The sequence below is a fragment of the Austrofundulus limnaeus genome, unplaced genomic scaffold (assembly GCF_001266775.1).
Source record: "Austrofundulus limnaeus strain Quisiro unplaced genomic scaffold, Austrofundulus_limnaeus-1.0 Scaffold26, whole genome shotgun sequence".
Taxonomy (NCBI): domain Eukaryota; kingdom Metazoa; phylum Chordata; class Actinopteri; order Cyprinodontiformes; family Rivulidae; genus Austrofundulus; species Austrofundulus limnaeus.
In genome coordinates this window covers 2562493-2573626 of record NW_013952428.1, presented here as the reverse complement: position 1 = coordinate 2573626, position 11134 = coordinate 2562493, and the positions used below count along the sequence as shown (strand labels likewise).

Below are 11134 nucleotides of genomic sequence, written 5' to 3'. Positions count from 1 at the left end.
TGACATGTTCGTACGAACCCTTTGTACGAACAAAAGTAAGAGAAATTTAGGATAAGAATACGAACATGTTCTTGCATGAGGCCCATTGACTCTAAAGTGTGTTTTGAAGGCCCACATCTTTTTTTTTAGTTTCATCATCAGATATTTGAATTAAAAGATGCAAAAGTGATATTGATTTGATAAAAGATTTGGACTTTATTTGTACAACTATTAAAACAATTTCCACTAAATAATGTTATTCCTGAGTTTTTATGTTTAACTGGTGTTTCTTTATTTTTATTTAGAGTAAATTATAGTTTACTGTATTAAATAAATTAATTTTGGTCATGTGTATTTTAACCAAATGTGGCTTTAAATAACATTATTTTTTCCCAGAAATGGTATAAATAGGCAAAACAAACAATGCCTCAGCGAGGTAGGGGTTAGTGCAGTGGGGAAGTCACATGACTTGGATGCAGGAAGATCAGAGTTCAGAGACAACCTCAGTTACACAATGTAACCAAAGATGGTGTTTTTCTGAGGTTGTTGAAACAGTACTGAGACTATGAAGAGTTATGAAATGTTTCTTCTTGTTTAGCTTAAATTGGGGAAGTTAAAACCTTATATGAGAGAGCTGGGAGTTAGTCTGGTGGTGAAGCCACATGACTTTGGTGCAGGAAGATCAGTGTTCAAATCCCAGCTCCTACTTAATTTCCACAGTTTTTAAAGGGTTTCTTACTTTCACACAGGTAAGTGGCTAAACTTAGGGAAGTTAAAACTTTACATGGGTGCTGGCAGGTAGCCCAGTGGGTTAAACCACGGCTGTTGGTGCATTGATGATCAGAGGTTCAAGTGTTCAAATCCCAGAGCCAAACTTAGCTCCAAAGAGTGTCTGAGAAACATTCATCTACATCTGGTTGATGAAGGAACAAGGGGTGTTTGAAGCTCCACCCCCATCTTTAGAAATAATATAATCCTATATGTAACCATATAGGAGAGTGCCTAACCTTGTTCCAGTCAAAGACACTTAATAATATAGATGCAAAATGTAGAACTAAACGCATTCAAAAACCTTAAGTTAGTGATAAATTAGGTGTGTGGTGTGAGTCGGGAACGGGTGGGGGGGTTGGGTCTGGGGGTGTGTGTGAGAGTGAGACTAAAAGTAGATGCAATTAGACTCAGATCAGAAAGCCCAGCAGAGCGGTGACTACCAGCATTTTGGTAAATTTAATAAAAAATAAAATTGAAGTTTTAAAACTATCCTAGCAGTTTTATTTACCTTCATCAACCAGGTGTGATGAACAGATACTCATTAAGAAGCTATGACCAGCTCTGGGATTTGAACTCACGCACACCAGGTCAACACTGCACCAACAGTCAAGGGACTAACCCACTGGGCTACCTACCAGCTCACTCATACAATGTTTGAACTTCCCTAAGTTTAGTCAATTACCAGGGTGAAAGTGAATAAATCTGTCAAAACTGTGCAAACCAAGTTTTTGACATTCTGTTACCAAAGCTGGTGCTGGGATTTGAACCCTGATCTTCCTGCACCAAAGTGACACAACTTACCCACCAGACTAACTCCCAGCTCCCTTGAAGTTTTAACTTCCCCAAGTTTGGTCAATTAGGTCAAATGTGAAGAAATTATATGTGCACCAACAAATCGGCAAAGTTCAAAGAAATCTTTCAAAATGGTGGACACTAAATTGTTCTCAGGTTTCATCTGTAAGCCTTAGCTCTAGTTCAGTTTATTTGTTGAAAGCAGTGTCAGTTTAATCCCTGTATCATTAAATTGGATGGCAACAAAAAACTATCTTTCCCCTCATTTTTGCAGATGATGGAAATCCGCCGTGGCGATAGAGAAATTTAATCCACGCATTCAGTTTATGATGGTTAACTAGTTTATTATGTAACATGAATATCTGAGACGAACATGTGTTCTGAGACCATTACATGATCCTGAGTACCTGTACTGAGTGCTGGTACCACAGTTTGAAATTCATTAAATCATTTAACACGAGCTCACCGTCTGCAGCAAGCGTGGGTGGTGTGTTTCTGGGAATACTCCTGTTAGAGCGGGAAGAGACAAGCCTGTGTGAGAAACTTTCTTTTCAAAACAATGAAAAAAAGCTTCCACTTAGATCCTTAACTGAAAATAGGAATTTCAGCTGCTTAGACTTAGTTTTTGAGTTCATGTTACACATAGGGTTGGGCATAATCGTATCGTGTGCAATTAATCATCAGAAAAACATTAATTGATTATTTTTTGGCACTTGACGATTAATACGATTAATGCCACCAGGCAGACTGACTGGTGATTTCTCCATTCGGTCTGGTCGTGATCCTCTCCGCTTCAAATATGACGAACATAAAAAATAAATTCTGAAATTGATTTATCTATCAACATAATTTAAAATTTGATGTATAGCCCGAAGTCTGTAATTTTGACAATTTGGAACAGATTTTTATAAAGAGCAAATATTTCCCACTAAACTGGTCATGAGACCAGGACATAAGGGTGTCCAGGGACTCCAGGGGATTAATCGCCAAATTAATCGTTATCTGCTAAACACCACAATTAATCGTGATTAATTTTTTTGCCAATATCGCCCAACCCTAGTTACACATGTGACACAAACACAGGCAATTACAGCCACTCACAACCAAACCAGATGCAAAACACTACCTCCATTTGAAAGACAGAGGCTGTTCAAGATCAGGTGTCCTGTACGATTTTGATCACCTCTAGTTCAGAGTAAAATAAAAAAAAATAAAAGAATTAGTACTTCATTGTTTATCTGTGTTAAACATCTTGCATTGATTGTTACCTATAGAGCAGCTCCAGGGCCACAGTGTCTCCATAGTCATGAGATATCAGATTGACACGCTGGTTGCTCAGACCCAAGTGGGCCACCAGGGCCTCCACGATACTGGCCTGCTCAAAAATGGAGTACCTGTGGGGCCTCTGCAAAGTGTTTTTAAAGCACAAAACAGGAGTTCTGAGAAAAACAGGACAATTGTTTTAATCAGTGCTAGGGGTGTAAGAAAATATCGATACACTGAAATATCGCGATATTTCATTCCCCGATACTGTATCGATATTCTAAAGCRCTGTATCGATTTTTTTTATTAAGGTTTAAAATRTCAACTTTCCTGCCAGCCGTTCGTTTATGTTGTAGTTCAGCCTCTGACCACTAGTTGGCAGCAGTGAGCCAGCCATTTGGCTCCTCTACCTCTTGAGCACCAGAGACTAAGCGAGCATTAGCATTGTAAGTAAACATTAGCTTCATGCTCCGATAGCTGAATCTGGGCGGAAAAGACCGACACCCTCTGCCTTCTAAGCTGAGGTAAGGTTACAAACAGTTACTTATTTGTCAGAATGTCTGGATTTTAAGTCAAATTAAGTGTCTTGTGCGCTCTTTTTTCCAACTGTAGGCAGCTTTCACGTTACGCATATAGCGCATGCGTCTATCACCTCGAGCGAGCTCGGCACTCCCCCCATGACATAAAACTCTGTCTGTTGCTTTCAATGTCCGGCTGATCGCATCAAAGTCCGTATACTTTATCCTGCTGTGTTCACTTCTAAAATGGTTTAACTCGTTTAGATTCTATTTCTTAACTGGTTTTCTTCTGGACCYGTCCTGCTGTTCGACCCACAGTTATACAAATCAGGTTCTGGATGCAGGTCAGCTGATCCCAGAAACTCTGTGTGCAGCAGCTTCATATCATCTGTTTACTGAACTTTATGACAACATAAAGGCTATTGTTAAGTGTTGGGTGAACATATTGTAAATTAATATTAAAAACTAAAAGCTGCCAAAAATATATTTTCAAACTATTTATTGGCAAATTTAGTCTAATAACTGAAAACATGGATGAAATATGAAACAAATAAAATAAAACACATACAAAGCAGAACAGCTAAATGTATCAAAAGTATGTCTATGAAATATTAGAATTTTCTGAGAATATGAATTTTGGTTTTTCGTTGTTTTTTTTTTTTTTTTCCAGTAAGAGGTTTTTATTTAATAGAATTTTTGGACCAAAAATATCGCAATTTATCGCCTTGTTTACAGTATCGAAATATATCAGGATATATCGGGATATATCGTATCGTGACTCCTCTGTCATGATATGTATCGTATCRCCAAATTCTTGCCAATACACAGCCCTAATCAGTGCACAGAATGGATCCAGAGAATCCATCACTCACTGGTTTGTCACTGAAGCCAAAACCAAGGAAGTCCAGTGCAATGACTCGATGAAAGCGTAGTGTGAGAGGACCCCAAATCTGCATAGAGAGAGGTGGACAGACAGGTTCATACCGGTGTATGTCAGGGTGTTTCAGATTAAGATAAGGAGTGGATACCTTGTTCCAGTCGTAGCTGGAGGTGGGGAAGCCGTGCAGCAGAATGACCACATCTGAGCTCCCCAAAGCGCCATAAGAGTCTGAGAGGAGCAGGAGGAGTGTTTGAGATCAGCAGAACAGAAAACAGATTACCTGCATGCCTTCTCTCACGTGCTGACCTCTGTAGAAGACCTTCCTGCCCCTGAAGAGGAAGACGTCCCCGGAGCTGTGCCACTTCTGCAGGGCAGGTGAGAGCTGAGGGGGAGGGATGTGCAGGTACACGGCCACCAGCGGGATGCAGATTAAACCCACATGAATCCACCACTCTCTCATCTTGAGCTCAGCGGTGGGGGGGTCTCATTCCTGCCCCTGAGAGACAAATCTTACGATCAAAACCGACGCTGTGAATGCTTATTTATTTGCCGCCGGTGTGAGAAATAACCGAACTGACCACATTTCAGTGACAATAAACACTGAACGACTGATATTAGCGTTTAAAAAAGCGAAAAAGTTAGCTAAAGGCGACCGACAACTTATTCTGAGGCGAAAGTCGCAAACAACCGGCAAACTTACACAAATATTCCCTCACGTAATTAGCAATCCTTCTCGCCCCGTTGTGCAGGACCTGCAGAGGAAATTCCTGTGGATCTACAAGACAATACGGGTTACAGAGCAAAGAAAACACGAGACGGCTCATTCTGGTTGGGTTTCCGTCGCCGAAAAACTTTGATYTTAGCACTGCGAAGGCTCGAATTGTTGTAGTTACTTTAACTCCGAGTAGCTCATCTTGAAAATACACGATCTTTGAGAGTTGCCATTGAGAAAATAAGATGTTTACTGCCACCTGCTGGTCGGGGTGTGCATTAGCGTTGAAGATAACCTGTATTTTACTGTGTATCTGAATTATTACTGAGTTTATTTCTTCACGTTTGTTTTTATTTTAGATACATACATTTTCATTTGCATTTTATTTTTAAATTATGAGCTTTTTTGTTTTCACATAATTTATTCCAACAGTCCCTAGGYACACAATATACAAAAAAATAAAATCTGCTGTCCTTGCAACTAAAGAAAAAAAGTTGGCTTTTAAACATCAGGGACAGTTTTCTGATGTCTGTAGGCTATTAAAAATGGTGTTCCCCGCCCCCTGTTTGCTGACATAAAACAAAACAAATCAGTACCTGAAAACATTACCCTACTCCAAAAGCTACAAGTGCTGTCAGAATCTTAAAAAAAGTAAAATAAAAAAGAAGTTTTGTCTTATGACCTTCTAAACAAGTTGTTTCAGCAGAGACAGCTGAACCAATCCCTAAACATTTGCTGTTGAATATTCACCAGCAGCCTGCACAGATATACAGTTAGGTCCACATACATGGACAGAGACATTTTCCTAATTTTGGTTCTGTGCATTACCACAATGAAATTTGAACAAAATATTTCAGATGCAGTTGAAGTTCAGACTCTCAGCTTTAATTCAATGAGTTAAACAAAATGATTGCATAGAGATGTGAGGAACTAAAGCATTTTTAAACACCATTCATTCATTCCAGGGGTTCAAAAGTAATTGGACAAATTAAATAATGTATAATACTTGATTGAAAAGCCTTTGTTGGCAATGACTGCTCTTGAACTCATGGACATCACCATATATTTCCTCCTTTATAACGCTCTGTCGGGTCTTTACTGCAGCAGTGTTCAGTTGCAGTTTGTGTGTGGGCCTATATTAATTATCTATATTGTCAGACACCCTTCATCCATTTTTAATGTGGATACCCTCAAATGAAAGCTGAAATCCTGGACTTGATGTCCATGTCTATTATTTAAGTAACTTCGAAATGTTTCAGTTAACAGGTAAATAAACTTTGTCAGTGTCCAAATACATATGAACCTAACTGTATTACACTTTACAGCCCCCTTAAAGGTTAACAAAAATATTTTTATTACCTTGAGCATTGCCTCCCATTGATAGAAAAATAACTCACGAAGAAGCTTTGAGAAATATTCGGCACAAAATATTTTTAAACGATCAGTTCTTAAATTAAATGACACTAWTCTGCACATTTAAAATAGAATCTGACGGTTGGTAATGGTGTCTTGCTTCACAATGATAAATTAACTACAATGAACCACCACGGCCCTGCGGGTAGGCTAAATACATTTTTTTATTTTTAAAAACCATACACATTACTCAACAAGTTTCAAATGTAAATCCAATCACAATAACCATTTAAAATGCTCAAGATAAACAGACATGAAGTATCTTTTTTTTTTATTTCCAAATGTTAAAAGATAAAAAATAACCCATAAAACAGATGGAAAACATTCATTCCCATAACAGGAAGAAAGCTACAGAACAAACTCCTCACATGGATTCCTTTCATGACGTCAATCTTCTCACTTTTGTAGGCTAGCCTGTTAAACTGTAAAACAAGGAAAACAAAACTATTTACAGAATAAGTTGAGACCGAAAGAATTCCACTTCCTCCCRTGGCCTTTCAGGCGAAGCCAGCCAATGTGACTGCACGAAGAATTTGCAGCCCGCTGCCAGAGTTACCCCGTGTGGTTGGCGAGCACCAGCTTTAATTTTACCTGTGTTACTAGACAAGCCAAAAACTGGCCTGTTCTTTCACATCGATTGCACCCTGAGATGAATATTCCAGAACAAAATGCATTTTAGTGGCCTGAACCCCTTCYCCTTCTCCACACGTAATATTGGTGTCTAATCATCCACAACAGCTTTTAGTGTGATGAAAGATCTCATCAGTGTCGTCATAAAAATACAAAGGTATATTTCGATTTGTATCAAAATTCGGTTTCTCCCAAGGAACACTATGAAATAAAGTACCCTGTGCAGATAGATACCAGTGTATGCCTAGTTTCTATTCTTAAAAAAAAAAAGCACATCCAATCTTTAGCATTTCCAGTACATCAGGTTTCAAAAATATTTTACAAACCAACCAAATGCAGAAATATTTATTAAGAGTGAAAGGATTCTTATGAACAGGCTTGAGAAGACAAAAAACAAACAAAAAATAAAAGCTTTATTTCCCTTCTGGTTTTCAGGKTTTTTTTTAGAAACTCCAAGAAAAAGAAATGTGATGTAAAAATGTGTCTCCAAGCATAAAGAAAATGAAAACAATTGACTTTCTTTTTGCTCAGGACATGCGTTTGCTACCTAAATACACAATAAAAGAGAGTCTGAAGAGCTTTTTTTAAAAAAAGGATTCCTTTTAAGTTTATTTAGTTTTTGCCTGAGTAAATAAATGTCAGTATTGCACATTGGCAGGGGGCTAATAGTTAGAGAGGAAATAAATAAAACAAAACAAAAAAAAAGATAGGAAGATATTGAAACCACCAGGATCCATATTTATCAAGCATCCAAAAGGGAAGGAAATGTGTCCAGACCCACCCAATTAGTCTAAGCTGAGCTTATTTGGTCCTGCTTTTAGCTGTAGAAATAAGAAACAAGAGCGCTTCATCTGTAAGGAGTCTCCTCAAGGTGGTGAATGACGGGACCAGGATCATTAAATTATTGTAGCCAAGGCACATTCATGTTTAGTCTTTATGAACATCTTACTGAAAATAGATGAAGCGGCTGAGCAGCTCACAATACAGCGCCAGTTCCAACTCGACTACAAAAAGTTAGATTTTTAAAGCTTTAAAGTGAGCTTTTCGTACATCTTCGAGTGAAGCGGTTCGTTTTACTGCTTAAATCAGCCACTTCTGACAGGAACTGGTAATTACAAAAGGATGTTGTTGGTTTTTTTTTTCTTTTAAAAGGTTACACAAATCTAAAAGGAAAACCTCTTCTTGCTGAAAGCAACGGCAGGAGGCTTCAGGACGTTCACCGTCTGTCCAAGGTCAAAGTTTGTTTCCTCCCTAACTTCCAACTGAGTGAGATGCTTGCTAAGTACAGGCCTGGATATTTACTAAAGTCCCTTTAAATAAAAWATAAAATAAAAAAAGTCTTTCAACATGTGGAAATTTTTGAACACGTCATAATGAGTGAAAAGAGTCTAGAAATCCAGAAGGTTTTGTGCACATGGAAACTATCGAACAAATGGAAGAAGTAAATATTTATAGCGATGTTAGTGGACAGAGGCCATTATTGTCTTCTTGTCTCTCCTGCGAAAACACATTGTCCCTTGGACCTCTTTTCTATACAAGCCTTTGTGTTTCAGTTTGGCTGAAGGTTCGATATTTATCTACAAATATATAACAAATAAAACTTGCAGGCAAAAATAGTTAAGTTTCAATAGAAACACCCCTTTTTTTCCTGAAAATACAGCAGTATCTGAAATAACCCACTCATTCATTTATAATCTGTCTCAGTCGTCTGCATTATACATCAGGAAGCTCTTTTGCCTACAAACAGGAAAAAAAAAGTATCTACAAACTTTGTAAACAGACCTGCTTTTTTCCATAAACATAAATAACTCAAAATATTAACAGCCAATGGAGCAGAAATAAGTCTTGAATGAGCAAGGATCAAAGAGATAAATATACAACACCATTCAGATAAAAGAGAAGCTAAAAGGTTCGTTCATAGACTTATAGACGGTCCTCATGCACAGAGGAGGACTTCCCCTTCTCAATTCAAATAATAGCAATAATATTAGAGTGCTAAAAACAGGTCACTTTCAATCGGAGTTCATAGTCACCCCTTGGAACCCAGAAAAACGAAAAGTTACCGAGGTGGGAGGGGTGAAGAGCGAGTCCTTGTGTTGCAGCAGGGTATTAATGAGAAAAACAAAGACCAAAGAATCCACACCAAGCCGTACATTCCTCTGAATGTTTGCCAAGCTCTAACAGGACCCCGCTCTCAGTCTAGCCCTTCGTCTTCACTCTCCCAACRTTTGTCCCTTCAGTCTGAGCCGAGCTCCGTGGTGGCGGGTGGGAAAAGGAGGTGCTGACGTGTGGAGCGTGTGCTGGATCAAAGGGAGGTCTCCAGGCTGTGCAGTGGGCTCCCCGGGGCCGAAAGGGTTCCTGGTTTGGGGCCCTCTGGAAGGAGGTGGTTGCTGCTCTCCACAGCGTTATTGTTCTGGTTTGGGGAGAGGGAGACGGGCGTGTTGGGGGCGGCGGTGGTGACCGGCGAGGGCGTGGGCGAAGGCGGAGTGGGTGTGGTGTTGCGGGGGCTGGCGGAGTTGCGCTTGGTGGGGGCGTCGTCCTCCGCGTCCGTGTCGTCTATGAGGGGGATCTGGGGCTCCGAGTCCTCTATTCGAAACTCGGGGTGGGTCATGAAGTTGTGAATTGACGTTCTGGACTCGGGTTTCTCCAGCCCCTCATAGAGGGAGATGGAGCTGCGGAATGCTTTCACCACCCGGATCTGGAAGRACGGACAAACAGGGACATCTTTAATCTCATTAGGTAATGACACACTTTAAGCCAACAATCGGATAAAGCCACAAATTCAAACTCGGGTTTTATCAGGTCAATACCAGGTGGGTTTTAGCGGCTTCAAAACCAACAATCGAAATGAGGATATTCTCAAACACGTGCATGTGAGCTTTCATTTCTAGTCCAATTCACCACTTCAATACAAGTGATCCAATGTTAAGTTGTTCTCATCCATTTCAGACTGTTAGTGACAAAACTGGTTGGAGTCTAATTTTATTGGAACAGAGGAGGATATTTAATGGAACTCATTGATTTTTTTGTTTTTATCTGTGTCACAAAATACGAGTTCTTCTAATACCAGTTTTACTGCACCTTCTTGCTTTAGGTACTACATAATTTCTTAGAATCCATGGGAAAAACATGGTGCTAGTCCAAATAAATGTTTACAATTTGGTAGAGTCCTGAAAGTCATGCAGCGATTTTAGAAATCAAGATTCAAACGGAGAGGGGACCAACTCAATGTCGTGTGTTTTTATTTGGAGCATTTGCTAGAGGCCTGCGTTGGATTAGGTAATCAAATAATTTAAAAAAAATTAAAACGGAACCAAGGAGAGTCTGATCTTTATAAAAAAAGAGCTAATCCTTAGAGAAGGGGCAGCAGCTGGATGAGAGTTTACCGTTGTTGGACATGCTTCGTAAAGAACAGAGTGAGACAGGAAGAGAGTAAAAGGGGAAAACAGGAAGGAAAGAAAGGTAGAAGGAGGGGGAGAGAGAGAGAGAGAGAGCGAGAGAGCGAGAGAGAGCGAGAGCGAGAGAGAGAGAGAGAAGAGAAAGACAGAAAAGGGAGGAAGGGGTGGTCAGTTACAGCTCATGTTTGTGGAGGAGAAACAAAAATGCTGTGGCAGCCAAGCATGTCTACAAGCTGGTATACAAGTCAAGAACGGCACAGAGGAAAAAACTCACAAACGAGACCAGAGACTTTGAACCCATGCAGAGCGCAGAGCTACCTTCAGTTCAATGGTGGGAAACCTTTGAGTATAGCCCATGACACATTTAACAAAATCTAAAGACAAATATCTGGGGACGAGTCAGTGGTTTTTCGTTTTGGATTCTTTTTGTTTTGGCCATATGGACACATTCTGTCAACAAACAATTTGCATAAAAAAAAAGACACATTTAAAAGGCACCTGGAAAAAAAAACACACACAGACACAAAAGGTCCACCCTGAAACAGAAATCTAAAGACACATGTCAGGAATAACATTCAGTCAGCTGTTGTGACATCTGTAAGAAATTTAAAACCCACTGCGGGTGAGGTGGTCTGCCAGGTTGGACCTAAAAGAAAAACAGAGTTCCCATCAGTAAGAAGAGGTTCTTTGAAGGAGCACAGAAATGGAAAAAGCTCATTGAAAATACCTTTGAAAAAAATGATCCAGATCCACGTTTGACACCCTTTATCTTGATGGA

The 11134-nt window shown here is 39.6% G+C and overlaps 2 protein-coding genes across 7 annotated transcripts in view; both read right to left on the bottom strand.

The window, feature by feature from the left end:
* mest (mesoderm specific transcript) overlaps positions 1 to 5009 on the bottom strand; it is an 8355-nt gene extending 3346 nt beyond the window's left edge. Inside the window, exons 1-7 of the mRNA XM_014004795.1 lie at positions 4904 to 5009; positions 4510 to 4699; positions 4352 to 4431; positions 4196 to 4273; positions 2811 to 2947; positions 2669 to 2727; positions 2009 to 2049 (exon numbers count right to left, since the gene is read on the bottom strand). Of these exons, the coding sequence (XP_013860249.1) occupies positions 2009 to 2049; positions 2669 to 2727; positions 2811 to 2947; positions 4196 to 4273; positions 4352 to 4431; positions 4510 to 4663 (549 nt within the window). The 5' untranslated portion in view covers positions 4664 to 4699; positions 4904 to 5009. The remainder of the gene's footprint in view (positions 1 to 2008; positions 2050 to 2668; positions 2728 to 2810; positions 2948 to 4195; positions 4274 to 4351; positions 4432 to 4509; positions 4700 to 4903) is intronic.
* A 1465-nt stretch (positions 5010 to 6474) lies between these two features.
* Positions 6475 to 11134, bottom strand: part of atp2b1a (ATPase plasma membrane Ca2+ transporting 1a) — a 61348-nt gene continuing 56688 nt past the window's right edge. For all 6 annotated transcript variants that reach the window (XM_014004792.1, XM_014004790.1, XM_014004793.1 and 3 more), the window contains one exon: positions 6475 to 9656. In XM_014004792.1, coding sequence (XP_013860246.1) covers positions 9264 to 9656 — 393 coding nt within the window. In that variant the 3' untranslated portion in view covers positions 6475 to 9263. The remainder of the gene's footprint in view (positions 9657 to 11134) is intronic.